This window comes from Vigna unguiculata, chromosome 5 (assembly GCF_004118075.2).
Source record: "Vigna unguiculata cultivar IT97K-499-35 chromosome 5, ASM411807v1, whole genome shotgun sequence".
Classification (NCBI taxonomy): domain Eukaryota; kingdom Viridiplantae; phylum Streptophyta; class Magnoliopsida; order Fabales; family Fabaceae; genus Vigna; species Vigna unguiculata.
In genome coordinates this window covers 21,361,591-21,381,847 of record NC_040283.1, presented here as the reverse complement: position 1 = coordinate 21,381,847, position 20,257 = coordinate 21,361,591, and the positions used below count along the sequence as shown (strand labels likewise).

Sequence of the window (20,257 nt, the reverse complement as noted above, 5' to 3'; positions counted from 1 at the left end):
TAAAAAGTTGAACCCATCATATGTAACAACAACGGTTGGATCTTACCTTCTCATTGTGTTATCATTTACAATGATTCAATGATATAATAATTTTAAAAATTGAGCCCACCATCTGTAATTGTTGGACCTGGGTGGAAGTTGTTTTGTTTTCTTAACTATTAACTTTGATTGATTTTTTTTAACTATGTCTGTCTCTTATTATATTTACTGATATTCATAGGTTAGTGCACTACTTGTTTTGGGTTTGAAGGCAAAAATTTGTTTTAATGTTATTTTGGTTATGAGGAGTCTATACTCTACTGATTAAGTAAACTATAAAGTATTATTTCAAACAAAATAAGGTCTTTGTTGAATTAATGAAATTTTTTAGGTTGTTTATATTTCTTCTTCTGAAACTCTGCTTCAATAGTTTTCAGATGTAGCATAGTTACGGTTGTCTTTAACTCTTCCATTGTTAATAGCGATTATATTTACAAATGCTAAGGAACATGCAAAGATAAAGAAAAAACTTCTTTTAGTTTAAACAATATATGTTGTCTTATTTTTTTAACTATGTCTGTCTCCTATTATATTTATTGATATTCATAGGTTAGTGAACTTGGCATTTGAAGGTTGTAGATACTGTCATACCAGGATCTGACTAGAAGCCAGGAGCTTGATTCAAACTAACTTGTTTTACTTTTATTGGAACTTGTATTTTTTCCTTTATGCTTGGCATTTGAAGGTTTATGCTTGATGTTTGAAGGTTGTAGATGACTGAATATTAGCAAGCAGGTTCATAATTCAATTACAGGGATCTGCATAATGGAGTAAGGTCATCATGGATCATGGCGGGCGGGGTTAATACCATAAGGCTCAATTATACTAGTTATATTGCACAAACATGATCATTATCCTTGACATGAAGGAATACCGTGCTATACAACTCCTTTCTAGAAAAAAAAATTAGGATAAGGATTTTAAATATAGAATTTGTCTTATAATTTAACATCTCTCAATATTGTATTTTTTTATATTGGAAGAATTTGCAACAATAATTGAAGATTTTTTTTTGTAGTGTTATAATTTTTTATAGATTGTGTTATAATTTTTTTATAGATTTAAATTTTCATTACTAAATAAAAACTGTAAAAGAATGAATATTTATAGAATGAATATCTATATATATTGTTAGTTTCTATGTACTTTGTTTTGTGCAAAAATGGATGTAAATATCTGCATGTGTACAAAATCTAAAAAAAAAATAGACAATTGTACATAAAAATGGACTTACTATTGCTAGAAGTATGGTTACGAGGAGGGTTTGTTTTGAAATGTGCGTTTTTGGTGAACTTTTATTTGGTGGAGCAATTAATGAAAATTTATATCATATATGGAATAACCCTTTATTTTTTAAGATAACACTTAATGGAATAAGCAAGTCTATATGTACAAAATCTTATAAAAGAAAAGATAGATACTTGTGCACAAAAAGACACTTACTGGTAATCCATGTGTACAAAATCTTATAAAAAAAAAGACAGATAGTTGTACACAAAAGACAGTTATTATTACTGATAGTGTGGTAATGAGATGACCTTTGAAATGTTCATTTTTGTTATTAATGAACATTTATCTTGTGAATAAATTAATAATAATTAATATTGTATTTGGAGTAACACATTACTCTTGAAGATAACACTTAATGGAATAAAAGTCCATATGTACAAAATCTTCTAAAAGAAAACACATATAGTTGTGCACAAAAGACACTTATTGGTACTCCATGTAAACGAAATCTTATAAAAAACACCTACTATTACTAATAGTGTGGTAACGAGAATAAGCAAATGCATATGTACAAAATGTTATAAAAGAAAACACAGATAGTTGTGCACAAAAAGACACTTACTGGTACTCCATGTATACAAAATCTTATACAAAAAAAGACAGATAGTTGTACACAGTAAGACACTTACTATTGCTGATAGTGTGGTAACGAGATGACCTTTGAAATGTTCATTCTTGTTATCAATGAACATTTATTTTGTGAACCAATTAATAAAAATTAATATCGTATTTGGAGTTACCCTTTACTCTTGAGGATAACACTTAATGGAATAAGCATGTGCATATGTACAAAATCTTATACAAGAAAACACAGATAGTTGTGCACAAAAAGACACATACTATTACTGATAGTGTGGTAATGAGATAACCTTTGAAATGTTCATTTTTGTTATCAATGAATGTTTATTTTGTGAACCAATTAATAAAAATTAATATCGTATTGGAAATAATCATTGAAAAATACTTAATTTAATGAGGATGTCCATGTACAGAATCTTACAATAAAAAAGACAGATAGTTGTATTTGTAGATATCCATGAGATTACCTTTGAAATGTGCATTTTACTCCTTACTTCGTGAAGAAATTAATGAAAATTAATATCATATTTAGAAAAATCATTGAAAAATACTTAATTTATTGAGGACATCTATTTGTACAAAATCTTACAAAGAAACAGATAAATAGTTATACATAGAAAGACACTTAATAATCATTCGTTAATTAATTGAATGAGGACATCCTTGTGTGCAAAATCTTAATAACATACATACACATAAACATATAACATGTCTTGTACAAATAGATTGATGAAACTCTAAAATGAAACAACCAAATAAATTTTGAAATTATGAGCAAGCACACCATAAATCTTCTATAATTGCAGTTTCAGCAACAAGAAACATTGGACAAAATTTACTAATATCAAGAAAGTGGCAATCAAATCTACCCCACAAATTATAGGATTGGTTCAAAGCTAATAACCATTGAACAATATAGTTTATCATATATGATCAACTTTAACAGCTTTATGAAAAATAAAAAGTTATCTAATATTTTTCTAATGTATCTAATTAGGTATATCATCTATGAGCAACTTTAACAACATTAATCTTTAGAGTTGTGAACTACACGTGGTCTGATCTTCTTTATGCATATGACAGATTTTGACTTGGGCAACATTTGAAACCTTTAATACCCTCCATGAATAGGCAATGCCCACGAGAGTGTTGTAGTGCAATTAACTCCAATTGATCAAATTAACTCCACCACCATAACTTGTCACATGCACAATTGAAAAAGTAAAAAGAAAAGGAATTAGAATCATAGAGACATAATAAAATTTGCTAAGATGTGAAAATGAGACATTCATAGTTGTCAAGATCTTATTTTCAAAGCTTCTACTTCTAACTTTGAAAAAAAAATTCAATATTAATTAAGCATGACTAGGGATTAGGTGTGTGAGGTAGCCCCAATTTCAAAACCGTAGAATGGCAAAGTAACAGGAATAATAACAAAAAATGATTGAAGTATCATTGTTCTACTTCACTTGACCATAAAAGCTAATGGCTCACGGAACCATTTGTTAATGGTGGAGGAAAAGGAATACCAGTGACATTCCTCTACCTTAATAGAACAACATTATTTACATATGGGTCTGGAACCTCAGTTTATAGCAACCAAATCCTTAGTATACTTAGTAAAATATTGTCCATTAGATGAGGTCCAACAAAAAAGATAAAGTGAATGCAAGAAGTGCCCACATTGACTTCCATGACATAAATAGATAAAATGTGATTTTATGAATGCATAGGTGGCTTGTCATGAAAAAAAAAACCTATCACAAAAGGTTGTTTATTCATGTCAGTTGCAGAAGTAGTTGATTGCTCTAGGCTGACGTTTCTTTGCTCTATGCTCTCCATGTAAACTCCAGAAAAGTGAACCTCAGATGAAGATTCCATTAAATCCACAACTGACTTAGTTCCATAGGCAAAGATCTACAAAAATAAAATGTCAAACAAACACTCAATAAAAGACATAAAAATATGAGTAGTAATAATAATAGTAGTATACCTTTCAAATGTATGTGGATGATTGGATCAATCAAGACAACCATTTCACCTTATCAACAATGCTTAAGTTGGATTCACGCTTTCAGATGAAGTTCATTCAAACCTTCTAAAAGATGATTAAGTTCACCATACAAGAATCTTAACAATTGCCACTTCCTATAGCGTTATACATATAAATAATCAGAAAAGTGTTATTATATATTCAAGAACTTAACTAAAGGACAAAAGAAGTATTTTGAAATTTCGTTCTGTCCATGGCATGACCTATCAAATAAATAATAACGATTCAGGTCATCATCAACATCAGATTGAGAGGACAAACTAAACCAAGCTTAGGCATCAGAGATCGAGAGAAATAACGGTAAAAAAAAACCCTAGAACGACAAAAGGATGAAGATAGAAACTCTCACTTACCCAGGAGATAGAATAGGATACACAACGGTGAGAGATGTGGAATGAAAAAGAAGAATCGATAAATGTGCGTGTGTTCCTTGCGAGGAAGAAAGACAAAACCCTAACCCCTCTTTTTTCACAAAATTTCAGCATCACACAATGTTCAAAGTGCCTCTAACGGAAGAGAAAAAGCGAAGAACATTGTCCCAGGAAACAAAGACTTGAGGAGATTTCAGTGGTGAAAGATGAGAGAAGCGAAGGCGGAGGGGAAACGAATGAAAGAATGAAAAGGGTTGGCATGAAACCTGAACTGCAAATGCCCTCTTCGACTCTATACTACACCAATCAATACAAATGCCACGTCACACAAGTTAAAAAATTGAAAACTAAAAATCAAAATGCCACATCTCAGTAACATGTAGGCAGGTTAAAAAGGAGTCAAATTTCGTGAGTTAAACTATCATTACTCTTAGAGGTATACCCATAAACCTTCTGCTGTGCAGATGAAATAAAAAGAATAGTCAGAGACAGCCTTAAAAAAGAGTTCGTACGATCATCAGAATTCCAAAAGTAGACTTTAGTGTTGGTTCATTCGATGATCGATTAATTACTTCGCTCCATAGAATATGTAAGACCGACGAATATAAATAATTAATTAAATAATTATTTAATAAATATGGGTAATAAAAATTTTTATGACATTAATTATTAGTATTTTTTATGTGAAAAAATACTAGTTCAAATGATTGAGAGTACTTGTTTGTGTTGAGATGACTTGGGTTTGAGACTTGTGTATGCCAAATTGTGTGTTAATTTAATTGCTTATTGTTTTAGTAATATATTTTATCTTGGTGCGTGATATTAAATTCCTAAAGGTGTAGAAATTATCACGAAACATGAATTGTTGTGCATTGACTTTGTAATTGAGTGGTTGTGTGTTCAAACCTTGCTAGGAACGAATTAAGCTTTCTTTTTGCCAAAAATTCTTTTGGCGTGAATGTTAAAAGGCAAAGGAACCCTAACTGCCAAGAGGGGCAACCTAGAGGGATGATAAACACCTTGTTAATGACTAATGAATAGCCATCATGTCTCCTTTAATTAATTTTTTCGTGTTTGAAAGTAAATGGAGATTTTTACTCTAGTAATTGTGATAGAAAGGAGCGGTAGGAGTGTGTAAATTGCTATTTTGAGTGCACTGTGAAAGGAGGTGAACAAAACAACCATATATAGCATAGACATAAGGTGTGCAAACTAAATTGGTGGGGAAACAAAAGAGGACTCTTGTGGATTACAAAATAAGCTTGAGATTTTAAATTTCAGCAAGGATTAATAGGTAAGCGGAGCTGCTATCGTATGTTTTTAATCGTCTATAATATACTATGCCTTGTATGAACATAATTGCACGAAATCCTCTTTTGTTTACGTTGTTTTTCGTAGGTTTTTAGGTTTTCACCCAGAAACCGCCTTACGGTCATGAGTGTGCCGCCAGGCGATGCACCAATTTTGCCCAGTTTTTGGGTTCTACTATGAACAGCCTGACGACTATGAATACCCGCCAGACGACGCGAGTCTGATTTGTGTGGTTTTGTTATATTTTTCAATGCATTTGTGATGTCTTAAAATTCCTTGCGGAGTATTAGGCATGAGTGACGTTGTGATGCTATATAATTGATATTAAATGTAATTGGTGAAGTGGTTTTGATGATGAATTATGAATGTAAGATATTGGTTTTGGGAAAAATTAATGGTGATTCTGATTACTAGTGTTAATTGTTATATGAATTGTAAATTAATGGTGATTCTGATTCCTCATGTTATCTATGAATTTGGCCTAATTGCATGATTGGGATGGGTTAGGACAGATTAAAAAGGTTTGCGCCGAAACGGGAAAAACTGGGATTTTACCCAGAAACTGATATGTCGGCTGGCGGCGCATGATTTGTCGCTAGGCGATAGCGGGAATTTTTCCAGTATAGGGTCCTGACTTGGTTGAATGCAAGGGTTGAGTATCAGGGCCATTATTATGGATTTAGGTGACGAGAATAATGTACTTAAACTTGGTGATTGGAAAGAGTAATAAAGAGAATGTGATGGTGATTATTCTAATGTGTAAGTGAGAATTGATATTAAATGGTAATTGCAAAGGAATTGTAATGGGTAGTTATGAATCAATATAAGGGTTAGTGTGAAATGTGGAAATTCTAGATTCTGATTTTGGTGATTTTATTATAAGCTTGATTGTGAACTTTAAGAGTCAAAGTTAGTTGCATGAGTAATGAGGTTAACTGACTTATAAGTAAGAGTGAATGTATTACTAGGTAGAGAGTAAACACTGCATTACAATAAGGTGGATTTTGCATTATGGGATGTGATGCTATATATAAGTTATAAATGTGAGTTACTCTTGATTGGAATAAAGTGTTAATGGTTGCAATTTAGGGAATCTATGTTGACCTTGAGTAGTTGAGATATATGTGGTGTAGTAATGTAAAAATGGAGTGTGGCATAATGATGGGACATGTAGATTGCTAAACTAGAATTTAGCATGAACAGTTAAGTATGAAAAATCTATTTCTGGGGTGCTAAACCAGTAACTGGCACGCTACTAGTAGTGCCTGGCGGCACGGTGAAGGCCGTTAAGCGATAGGGCTTCCAGGGGTGTCACTAGAACGTGGGTCGCCCGGTGATGAGGTGTGAATTGCCATGCGGTATTGTTAGAGCAGTGGTGTTGGTTTTCGTCTGGCGCCTGGTGACGGGGGTGTTTCTCGTTAGGCGGTCTACGTAGGATTGTCGCCTAACGGCGCTTAGGCAACACCAGGAGATAGCATTGCAACTAGGAACTTTTCTTGTTTTCATTATCATGCTGTGATGTGAGACTTGGATCAGAAGATCTTGTGCCATGAGCTGGTAGGTTCATGGATGGTGGTGAACACGTGATGATATGAGCGGGAAGATTCATATCCTGATACTCTCGTGTAGGGATACGAACGGGGAGGTTTGTATGTTTCGTGCTCACACTTGAGAGATGCTACGAGCGGGGAGGTTTGTAGCTGGTGGATCACGTGTGTTGGACTACGGACGGAGAGGTCCGTAAAGTTGGACTACTAGCGGGGAGATTCGTAGAGGCAAGACTACAAGCGGGGAGGTTCGTAGAGGCAGGATCACGAGCAGGCAGGTTCGTTGGAGCATCATATATCCTAAGTCCATGGTCAATTAATTGTGTGAATTAAAGGTTGAAAACCCTTAGGGTATTAAGGTCTTGGTCAAGAACTAACTAGAAGAAAATAGTTTGGTGTATCTTGATTTTATTAACTTATATGTTAATTCTTGTTGAGCTCACCCTTTCTGTTTGTGTTTGGCGATGATCGTGTGACGTGTCACATAAGAGCAGATGATATTCTAGGTGATGTTGTTGATGCATATCGACGGAGAGAGGGATAACATCAAACCTTATTTTGGCAAGAGATTTTGATTATGTTTTGTTTTCATGTAGTCAAAGTTCTGAAACTTGTAATACATTTATGAACTGGTTTATTTAATTTTAAGTGCGATAAATAATTTTCAATTTTTTCCGCATTTGAGAATAATAAAACAAATTATGACATTTGATTTTTAATGATTATTTATTTATTTTAATTTGGTAATTTCCAATAGGGACGTTACAGAATCATATTTGAGATCACTTACCTAAGCCACAAAGAAAGATTCACCTAAAAGAAACTGCAAAAAGCATAGATAACAAGCTACATCCTTCTTTAGCACCTGCATATGCCATGCATATCCCACATAACCACCAATTAAAACCAATTAAACCTACTTTTTTTTTCATATTTCCCAACAACCAAACATTAACTTGCATTCTTTTATATGACTCAATAGAGCAACTATAACAGTAGAAAAATCTCCCTTTCATGCTATAACTCAAGATATTATTACATGATCCAAGTTCCAATCATCATGTGACACATTCTTTCTACAAACTACAAACTATAATTATATGTGACAAAAAGATTAGTCAGATTAAATAATTTGTTAAAATACTCGTTGATCCTTTTTTTTATACCAAAATCTCAATTTGGTCCTCATATTTTTATTAGTCTCAATTAAATCCATATTTTTGTAAATTAGTAACAATTAGGTCATTTCCGTTAGTATAGAACTAACACTATTAAGTAGGTGTCACGTGTCATCTCCTCATTTTTTTGAATTTTTGAATTTTTTTTAATTTTTTTAAGAAAATATTTATGCCACGTGTCACTTTTGTAGTGTGCCACGTGTCAATCTAATATTGTGACATGTGTCAAATTATTGTATGAATTTCAATTTGGTCCTCATATTTATTAATTTGATTTGATTTCAGTCCCAATTTTTTTTTAAATTTTTAATTTCATGTGCTTCATATTTAGACCAAATTTAATTTTTATATAAATGTTATGATGATACTTTTATTACAAGTGATATTTCTATTACATATTTTTAACAATATTTAATTTATTTAAATTTATATTTTACATTAAACTTTATTTAAATTTTATTTTAAAATTATAAATATGTAGATTTATAAATTTATATTCGAAATATTTGTATAACATTATATATCAACAATTTTTTTAGAGTTGGCTTAAAAATAACAATTTTATAAATTCAAATGTAAAATTTTAAAACAATTTTATAACAAATTAAAATAAGTATATTTATAATTTTAATATTAAATACAATTAATATTATTAAAATATTTAATAAAAATATTAATTTTAATAAAAATAATCACAACATTATATAAAAGTAAAATTTGGTGTAAATTTGGAGCGCGTGAAATCGAAAATTTAAAAAAAAAAAGGGGACTGAAATCAAATGAAATTAACAAATATGAGAACCCAATTGAGATTCATACACTAATTTGACACGTGTCACCATATTAGATTGACACGTGACACACTGCAAAAGTGGCACGTGACATTAATATATATTTTTTTAAAGAATTAAAAAAATTAAAAAATTAAAAAAAATTAAGTAAAAATTAAAAAAAAAATTAAAAAATTAAAAAATTAAAAAAAACGAGGAGCTGACAAGTCGCACCTACTTAACGGTGTTAGTTCTATACTAACAAAAAGGACCTAATTGTTACTGATTTACAAAAATATGGACTTAATTATGACTAATAAAAATACGAGAACCAAATTGAGATTTTAGTATAAAAACAAGGACAAACATACTGTTTTAAATTAAATAATTCTTGTCTACACAATAATTTCTCTATGATTGCACTGAGTTGTGTCTCACTGTGGTCCAAGTGTACCTCTGTGTAGCCCCTTGTTATTGTCATGTAAGCTTTTGTAAATTTTCTTATTGAAATCTATGGAAAGTTATTGCACCTCCCCCAAAAATCAAAATCTCATTGTTGAATTTCTTCATAATATCTTTATCCATAGTGTAATGACTCATGACAGAAAACATGTGAAATGTTAGTGTATGAGATCAAAATTTTCTTTCCAGCATTTAAAAGTTCAATAATAAGTGCTTCAGAATCAACTTCAAAATTTACACTTTTAACCAATTCTCTAAAACACACCCTATTATTAGATAATGTTTATTGAAAAAAAAATACAAAAAATTTTTAAACAATAATGAATCATTTGTTAAAACAGATATGTTTAAGATAATGTTAGTACTGCTCTCCTTACAAAACCTACAATATTGCATCATATTATTTTCATAGGAGTTTTTCTGAAAAGGAAAATGCTAGATCTTCAACCAATTTTTATTTAATGATTCTCCAAATCCCAAGTTTGTGTCAGGAAGATACAATAACAGTGATGCAAGTGAAGAATAAACCAATATGTTTTAACCCTCATTCCTCTCATTGTGCTTATACGTTAAAATAATATAGCAACAGTAAGATAAAAGATTGAGGATATATAACCCATATAAGAGTCAGCGTAGGAACAATAAACCAAAACCTAACCTTTTCTTCAATGTCTCTCATGTTATCCTATGCCAGTCCATGTTTCTATTCCCTAAAGCTTCTGCACTTAGAATAACAACAATAACATGAATCAATCGAGTAAAGGGAGTAACAAAAGTAAACCTCAAAGCATGAAGTCTGAGATTTGAGTTTCTGCTTAGAATTTCACAAATTCAGCATTCGTTGAGAAAGGATAAAATGGAATGTTTTGAGGCTAGACTTCGCAATAATCGAATAACGTGAGGTTTTTCTCCTCAAACAACGACCTCTGCTCGCTTTCGATTATGCGGGGCGATTTTATTACCTCCACGAGATTCAAGTGCTATCACAACCTCTAGATGGCTTAGCTGATCCACCTCCATCCCAGCAGAAGCTCGACGACATTTCTGTGAGGAGTGGGCTCAAATCTAGGGTTCCTTGATGCATCACCTTCACCTCTAACCATGATGTTTTCGGTGAAAAAATATCTATGCTCAATTGAAGAAGACGAAAAGAAGTAGAATGAATGATTAACGAAGAGCAAAAAGATACGAAGAAAGAGAAGGAGAAATATTTAATATAAGTTATAATTAGATAATTGCAAACAAAATAGTATAGAAAGATTTGTGGCAGTGAGGAAAATTAATAGAAATTAAAATATTTGTACCGGTTTTTTTAACCGTTACAAAACTTTTGTCAACAAAAAAAATATATATTTATTCTAGTGATATATTGAAATTCAAAAAATACAATTTTATTATTATTATAACTTTTTGTATAAAAAAAATTATTAGAATTTAAAAAAATTAAAGCAAATAAACATTTAAAATATATTTTAATTTGAATATTTATTTTTCTTTTATATTTTTTTAAAAATATTTTTAAATGTAATCAACTAAGTTTCCTTCATCTTGCAAACAGCTCCGTTGCCAACCCTGATCGTGATACATAGAGGTTGGTATTAAATTTCCTAGGTGGAGGTGAACGCTTACAAATCTTTCTGTGTTTTCTTCTCTACTTTACTCCTTACATTAATTTACTTACAATAGTATGTCTGCACAAAATGATTTGACAATGTCGACCGACTATTCAACTCCCCTCTTCCCCCACTTTCTAAAGCCACGTTGTACCAATAAGTGCGATTAAAGCCTGCTTTTTCGGTGGAGTTATTGAAAAAACTGTAAGATAGGTCTTGGTGGACATGAAAATTAAACAAATTGAAGTTTGTCCACCTACTCTCATAGAAGAAAAGATATATGAAAGAAGAAGACGATGTCATTCTTCAAAAATCAATTTGGATGTGGGAAACATCATTGAATGTGACACAATCACATTGCTTGATGATAAGAGAAAATTACTTTCTCGAGATGCTTGGGACAAAAGCCAAAGATATAAAACAAAACTAAAAGCCAAGTCAAGGTACGCCCTGCTATAGTAGTGCCTTTTCAGAATATTGAAGCTAGTGAGAATATTTCTATGATATGGAATAGTATTTCTCTATCTCATTGCTCTATCGAAAGGATGTACATCTTTCTTGTGCCTTAAGTGGCTCGCGTTTCTTGATTATGTGTCCTGATCTGAGAGTGTACACAACTTTTGGCATTAAGTGACTTTTGCTAGCAAAAAATTATTTAAAAATAACATCTACTTTTTCTATAATCAAACTCAAAGTTCAACTTAAAATAAAATTACTGTCTCTGTTACGTGTCAAAGATACATCTTCCAAACAACTCAATCACCATTAACCACATAATGCATGAAGAAAACAAATTAGGAAAAGCATACATTCAGAGAACAATTTCAGAAAGAAAAAAAATACTAGTTTCCTAATTACCACTCAAATTTTCCCATTCACTAGTCAACCTTGACAAGGTTTGTTTTGAAGAACCATCTTGGAGTGCATGAGCAGCAACATCTTTCAAAGTCCTCATTCTTTCACGCATTCCTTTACCTATTTCTTCTTCCATCAAACACTTTATCACCTTTGCAATTTCCTCCTTTTCCACTATGCCATCCTCGTTAAATCTTGGCCTCAATGCAACTTTCAGTCCTTCAGCTAACATCACTGCATTCATCCTCTGCTCTGCAAAGAGTGGCCATGTTATCAGAGGCACTCCCTCTTGCACACTCTCCAAAGTCGAGTTCCAACCACAATGGCTCAGGAACCCACCAACTGAACTGTGACCAAGGATCTGAACCTGAGGTGCCCATGAAGCCACAACCAAACCTTTCTCCTTTGTTCTTTCCAAAAACCCTTTTGGTAAGAATTGCAAAGGGTCCTCCTCTGCAGTCTCAAGGTAAGCAGCACTAGGTAAATTACTTGGTGCTCTCAAAACCCATAAGAACCTTTGACCACTCAATTCCAAACCCAAAGCTAGCTCATCGATCTGGTGTTGAGACAGTGTTCCTCCACTTCCAAAAGAAACATACAACACTGAACAAGGTGGCTGCTTGTCCAACCATCTTAAACTTAAACACTCATCATCCTCGTTGCTTGACCCTTTCTGTGTAATGGGTCCCACAGGGTACAGTTTGATCTTCCCATTTACCGATTCTTCCAATGCTCTTATAGTACCTGATTCCAAATCTAAGAAGGTGTTCATGATCATCCCATCAGCTATAATCATCGCTTTGGCACGTTCAAGAAAACTCTTGTAAGCTTCACTTGATCGATTTTGGGTTGGGGCAGGAAGATCAACCCCCCAGAGTGGTACACAACCTGGTAACTTTATAGGTTCCACCAGGTCCTTAAACTCACCTGAAACCTCCTCATCTAGTTTTGGTAGTTGTAAAACCAGTGACAATGCCATAGCTGAACCAGGACAGTAAAAATAGGACAAGGCGTGGAGCTCCTTTGCAATTTCCAAGGATTGGAATGCAAAAACATCAGCCACCAATGCAGTTAAACGGACTTTAGATGACAAGGATCTGAGAGCCTCGTGTATTGATGGGAGAGAAAGAGTAACGGTAAGTTGAATTTGTAGTCCCATGTATAGTCCTTGGGGAAATTGTTCTTTGCTGATTGGAGGAAGAAAGACGGAGTCAATGGTTGAAGGAAGAGTCTTAAGGTATGCTATGGAGGATTGTGGGGGTGACCCAAGTGAGGGAACGATGCAGGTGACATGAAAATTTGGGTGAAGTTTGACAAGTCGCTTAGTGAACTCAATTATAGGGGCGAGGTGGCTGAAACCAGGACTAGAAACAACAGCTATATGAACTGTTTTTGCCATGAAAACAGACCAAAGACTAACGTTTTGTTTCTCTTAAAATGTGGAAAAAAAACTAAAAGTGATACTGGGTTTATGACCGTAGAAGTTCTCATATAGATAGATATACCAAATCATTGGCTTTGTCTTATTCATGTATGGAGTGGCGGTCCTTTGTCCGACTAAGTCCCAAATTTTTTTATATTTATATAATTTTAAATACATTTTTTAAAATTTAATATTTTTAATATATTTTATGTATTTAACATTTTAATTTTTTTATATATCTATATTTATATATAAGAAAAAAAAATTCTTTCACACCTACTTTTTAATTTTACATTTTAAATATTTTTTTAAATAAAACTAATTATTTTATTTATATTATATTTTAAGTGATCATTCGTTTAATTTCATTTTTTTATTTGATTATTTTTTTAAACTTAATCATTACAAATAAAAATTGATTACAATAAAATTACAAAAAATATTTATATTTAATTTTATAATTATAATAATAACAATAATTATAATTATTATTTTTATTATCATTAAAAAAGTAGTTTATAAACAAATTTTGGGATTATGTTTTTGGTTTTTATTTTTTTCAAAAATATTAAGTTGGTCCTCCAATTTTTGTTTTAGTTTCAATTTGGTTCCGATTTTTGAAAAAAATGATGCAATTTGATCATTTTTTGTTAAATTTTTTAAATCGGATCAAGATTTTTTCATCAAAATCGAAGTCGTGAATAAGTATGGTTTTCTTTGTTGGTATCATTGACATAATTCTAGTGTCAATTTTGATGAAAATTTTTTGCTCCGCTTCAAGAAATTTAACGAAAAGGATAAAATTCCATCAATTTTTAAAAATTGAGACATAATTGAAACTAAAAAAAAAAACTAGAGGACCAACCTAACATTTTTGTATAAAAAATTAGACCAAAAGAGTAATTCAACCAGAATTTTGGCACTCCTAAAATATTGGACGAAGATCCGCCACTACATGTATCAAACCTTACTTTGGCTTTCTTTCTTTTAATGTAAGCGCATATGCGCTAAATGTCCTTTATATTAATTTTGATATTTTAAAAAATATATTTTTTTAATAAATGATTTTATTGAAGAAGAAATTTATGTCAAAAATATCCTAGTTTTGAAGATGAATAATTTTTATAATTTTTTTATTTATCACTTTGAGAATTTTAAAAGTTTTATTATATTTGATTATACATTCAGTAGCTAGTGTAGCGAAGGTTAATGGTTATAGTTATTGTTGATGTTGTTCAAATAGTATAGATGTGCTTACAATATTTCTTCGCGAGATTTGATTACCACATGTACACCTCAGGCGCACCTACAACAAAGTACACTTACCAACCTCCATTGGTGCCAAGTCTTTTTGAATCTTTAGAATCTTTATTTCAAGAAAATCCCAACAGGCATTTATCCCATCTTTTGTCTTTCTCTTAATGTTAAGAAGTATACACATTTTTCTCTACATATGCATTACATTTATGTAGTGTCTAACCTCTAATTTGAACTAATATGGAAGATAAAAAAATCGATTTTTTTCTTCCAAAGGCTTGTCAAAGATGAATTCTTTGATCTGTTCTCAAAGATATTATGTACTTTATTAACTTTTTTAATAAATTTAAAGGTCTATCAATGGAATTGGTGCATTGTCATTCTCTCGATGTCCGTTAAATGTGTTTTCCAACATCTGGTAAGGATGATTAGATTGTAAAAATCTCTAGTGGCAAATATATATTGTCTTCTTTCTATGTTTCAATTGATAAGTTGTAGTGTTTTCTTCACATATAGGACATGCTTTATGACATTTGACACTGTATGCTGACAAATTGTCGTAAATTGGGAAGCTATTAATGGTACAAAATATCATCACATCCATCATGAAAGGTTTAGAAGAAAAAAACATAAAATATTTCAACCTCATAAACCCACAACAACGTCAAATCTTTAACTAATAGACATAAATAAACATCTATTTCATTTTCAGGCAATTGTCTTGGACCAAATATCATCATAAATAACTTCATGTATTTGCTCTTCATGCACAATCTAGGAGATAAGTTGTAAGTAAATAATATAATAGACCATTAACTATAGTTGGTACTTAAATTACCAAATGGAATCATTCCATTCGTAGCTAAACCAAGCTAAAGATTTCCACATTCTTGATCGAACTGAAGGAATTTGAAACGATCGCTTCGAAATTTGAATTCTTAAAAGGCACAAACAAAAAAATAAAGCAAAGAAGAACACGAAATAATACAATGGTGGAGTGAGGAGTTCATATTTATGCCCTCATTTGGTATTTAATAGTGGAATTTTAATCGATTTTTGTGCTTAAAAGATTAATTAAATTGAGATTTCTTATAATTGGATTTATTGAGCATGAGAAACAAAAACATGTTAAAAAATAGCTTTCTAGTTGCATAAATGTTTTTTTTGGATATTTTGAGGCGTGTTAGGGCAGTTGCAGCTAAGTTGAGCTCATGGAGGTGTGAAAATAATTTGATCAAAGCTTCATGACACCTTAGAGATAAATCCAAGAATAGAAATTATCAACATCAAAAAAATCCAAGCCAAACATTGCATGAAGAAGGCCTGAAAAGTTTCAAAAAGTGAAGAAGTTTGGCTAAGCCAAGAAAAGAGAACGGGCAACAAAAAATTGGACTTTGCGGTTTTCTTTATCTTTATGATAGTAGATAATTTGGAAAAAATATATCTTTAGATATTTTATTTGATATTTTTAAATAATTATCTTATAATAACTACCAAATCTTTTTTAAATATGACAAGATCTTCTTAAATCTTTTTAGATCCACAACAAACAAATATATCTTCAAGATATTGGATTATTTAGAAGATAATTTGAGGAAATTGAAAAGGGTTGATTTGGAAAATTAATACAAACATTAGTTGGTGATAATTTATCATATATCTTTAAGTAATTTATTTATTTAATTATATTAGATATTGATATTATTAACCAACTATATTTATCAAATAGTCTATATCTCTCCAAATATTTTTAACTATTTATCTTTATCTTTATTTTAAAAGATATTTGAGAGATGTTAGCAATAGAAAATCCTAGTCCAAGTCCTATATAAAGAGACCAAGGGAAAGTAGAAAAGATAAGTTTGGCACTTCAGAATTTAGGAACCCTTAAGGGGGGGGCTAATTTCGTTTTCGTTCTCTCTCTCTATTTTTCTTTTATTTTTATTTTATTTTAATTATGGAGTGTTAAGCTTCTTGGGTTGATTCCATTGTAATTTCAATTTGGATTCCGAGGTTAGAATGAAATAATTTCTTTGTTCTTTTCATTATTATTGAGGTTTTAATTCATCTATGTCTTTTATCTTTGAATCACGTGAAAAAGTAATGGATTTTACATCATAGCTAATTAGTGATATGTTTTAATCTATATGCATATCAATCATATGAGCTTAAGGGTTTTTAATTTTAATTGAGAATGTACTTTGATTAAATTTAGAAACGTTCATGTGATTGAATGGGTTTTTGATTAGAGTTGAAAACTTTAACTAGAATTAATCAAGAATGTACTTATGTTAATTAGCTTTTTGCTTGATTTTAGAGGTAAAAGAATGGACATGATTAAGGATAGTAATATTTAATTGAGAATGTACTTTGGTTCAATTTACTATATTAATCTACAAGGTTCTTGCTTTTGATTGAGAATTTACTTTGGTTAATAGTGAGAATGCCAACAAATTAATTGGGAATTTACATTGATTAATTTGCAAATTTACAACAATAATTAATTGAGCAATAATCTTTAGATAACCGATGATGAATCTATTTTGAAAAAGCAGTGAAATCAATCTATTTTCTTTATTATTGTTTTTTATGTTTTTATGTTTTTAAAATTTATTTCTTTATTCCTTATTTTATTTGATTAACCATTTTGTATAGTTTTTATAAAAACTAATTTGTTAAAAATCTATTCCGTGTTCGTTGAGAGACTACTTTGGGTTACTTTACCCTTTTTGTTTTGTTGATTGATAAGTCAATGAAGATTCACCATAAAGATTGTCATCTTTGATATGAACCATAGTTGGACATGCCACAATCTAATATATTGATAAGTCAAGGAAGATTCGTCACAAAGAATTCAATCTTTGATAAGAATTAGTTATAATCCAAGAACCAAAAGAATCTTCTCTCAATGAAAAACCAATTTTCATATAATGACAAACCAAGGTGTCTATATATAGGCACAAATGTTTAAGCCACGTAATAAACCCTAAAAGAAAGCCTAAAGACATCAACCCTAAAAGAAACTTGAAAATTCAAAAAATAGAAACAAATTGTTTAAAGATTTAAAAGAAAATGACAAATACTTTTAAATGCCTAAATTATTCTATAATCATGTTCCAAGTCATGATCTTCATGTCTTCAAGCCCTTTGAATTGCAAATGCTCCTCCTCCTCATATCTTCCTTCTTGAATAGAATTTATCTTGAAATTCATACCACTTGAAGATTCAAAGGATAGTCCTCTATCATACCCTTTTTCGTGAAGAGAATTTGTCCTCAAATTTACAACACTTGGAGATTTTTCTCCTTACATTTGGTAATGGTTGAAGTAGTTCCCTACTTCTTAAATTTCCCTTTATCCTTCAATGAGACAAATGATTTATTGTAGGAGTTCCCTCTCTTTAGTTTTTTCTTCCTCTGGACATGATCAATCAATCATCATCCTTCCCTTCTTGGAGACAATTCGGCTAGGAATTCTATAAGATCCTAGACACAAACACAAAAATAAATTAAAGACACAAATATAAAATACTCTAAAATAAAAAATTCTACTAAAATGAGATTTGGGATCCAGAAAGAAACAAATCTCTTATTATTAAAAGGTTGGAGCCCTTCCTCCAAGATCAAATACCCATCTACAACAAACATAAATAGTTTTAGAGTAAGGATGTTATGCTAAAAGAAAAGTAAAAGAGTATTGTCCTAACAAACAACCAAACTATAAGTATGACTTTAAGTATCCATAGGCTTGTTAGGGGATGGATAAAAAAACTAATCCATATGCATATATTTCCAAGCTTGCGTCCTTGCCCATAAATTTATTGGAAATGAATAGACAAGGTAACTCATGTGCAAATATTTCTAAGCTTGTGTCCTTCTTCTCAGCAATACTTTTTTCTTTCCATTGTTGATGTCATTGCTCATTGATGAATAAGTTTTCCTTAAGTAATGTCCTTTCTTCTCCCCATTACTGATGTCATTGCTTCCTGATGAGCAATGCTTTCCTAGGCAACACAACAAAATAATATGAGTTAGTACTTCCTTTCAATGCCAAATCAGGATGTTCTTTTCTTTCTTTTTGTTCTCATCTATTTCTTTTAATTCATTTTCTCATTTTTCTTTCTATTTCTTTTCTCTTTTTTCTTTCTCTTCTCTTTTTTTCTTCTTCTTTCTCTTCTCTCTCTTTCTTTTCTTTCTCTTCTCGCTCTCTCTTCTTTCTCTTCACTCTCTCTTTTCTTGCTCTTATGTCTCTTTGTTTTCTTTCTCTTCTCTTTTTTTCTTTTCTTTCTTTTTTTTTCTCTCTCTCTCTTTGAAAGACCCACGAAATTTAATTAATTAAATTAATAATTAATTAATAAATGCGGATAGTGGGAGCCTTTATGGCATTAAATGTTAATTGTTGTGACATGGAATAGTCCTAGCTCAAATGGTTGACAATATTTGATTATGTAAGAGGACTTGAGTTTGAATCCTATGTATGCCAAATTGTGTGTTATTTTAGTTGTGCATTATTTTAATAATATATTTGATAGTGTTGAGTGATAATAAAATCCTAGATTTGTAAAAGTTATCACAAAACATGAATTGGTTGAATGGTTGTGCAATGATTTGACATCAGCATGGTTATGGGTTTGAATTTTGGTAGAACCAAATTAAACTTTCTTTTTGTCAAAATTCTCTTTAGCATACAGAGAAACCCTAGCTGACAAAGGAGCAGCCAATAGAACCAAATTAAACTTTCTTTTTGTTAAAATTCTCTTTAGCATGAATGTGAAAGGGCAGAGAAACCCTAGCTGACAAAGGAGCAGCCAAGAGGGGCTGAAAAAGTACTCATAATGATCCTTGAATGGCAATTACCATCACCATTAAACCAATTTTCAGTTTTGGCCATTAACCACAATTAAGATTCAATTAAAGAGGGAAATTAAGGGAGAGAAAAAGGGTGTTTGAGTCTGGATATTGGAGAGCATTGTAAGGTGTGAGAATTTAAAGAAAAAAACATTGTTTAGTAGTATAATTGAGGAGCTGAATTGTGGGATAGCTAAGGGAAGCCATTGGTGATCAAGAAAGAACTCTCACATACTCAATTTTAAGTAAGGAACCCAGGTTAAGGGTGTTGAACTCGTAATGTTATTGTGCTTAGTTTAATTGTATGTTTTATGAAATGCATGTGCTTTATATATCTTTGCCAAAAATCCTGATTTCTAGGATTTCTTGAAAATTTCCAGAAATCGCCTGGCGGCTCATTCAAAGTCGCCAAGCGACGCATACAATTTTGCATATTTATGGGTTTTTGCCAAAAACCGCTTGGCGGCATGAACGGCTCGCTAGGTGACACATACTGTTCAACCCAAATTTCTGGGTTTTCGGATAAACTGTCTAGCGGTGATAACAACCGCTAGGCGACATGGGCCTTTTTGGCTCGATTTTTGGGTTTGTTATGTTCTAGGCTGGTTTTGATTGGGGAAACAAGAACCTTATATTGTGGTTGACTATTAGGTGTCATTAATT

At 31.4% G+C, this 20,257-nt stretch overlaps 1 protein-coding gene across 1 annotated transcript; it reads right to left on the bottom strand.

Moving 5' to 3' along the window:
* Positions 1-11,915: 11,915 nt before the first annotated feature.
* Positions 11,916-13,536, bottom strand: LOC114183974 (hydroquinone glucosyltransferase-like). The gene has a single exon (XM_028071193.1). The coding sequence runs from the start codon at positions 13,465-13,467 to the stop codon at positions 12,064-12,066; it is 1,404 nt and encodes a 467-aa protein (XP_027926994.1). The 5' UTR covers positions 13,468-13,536; the 3' UTR covers positions 11,916-12,063.
* Positions 13,537-20,257: the final 6,721 nt, after the last annotated feature.

What these genes read in the sequence shown, in the direction of transcription:
- LOC114183974 (XM_028071193.1), bottom strand. Translation starts at nt 13,467, where the DNA reads ATGGCAAAAACAGTTCATATAGCTGTTGTTTCTAGTCCTGGTTTCAGC.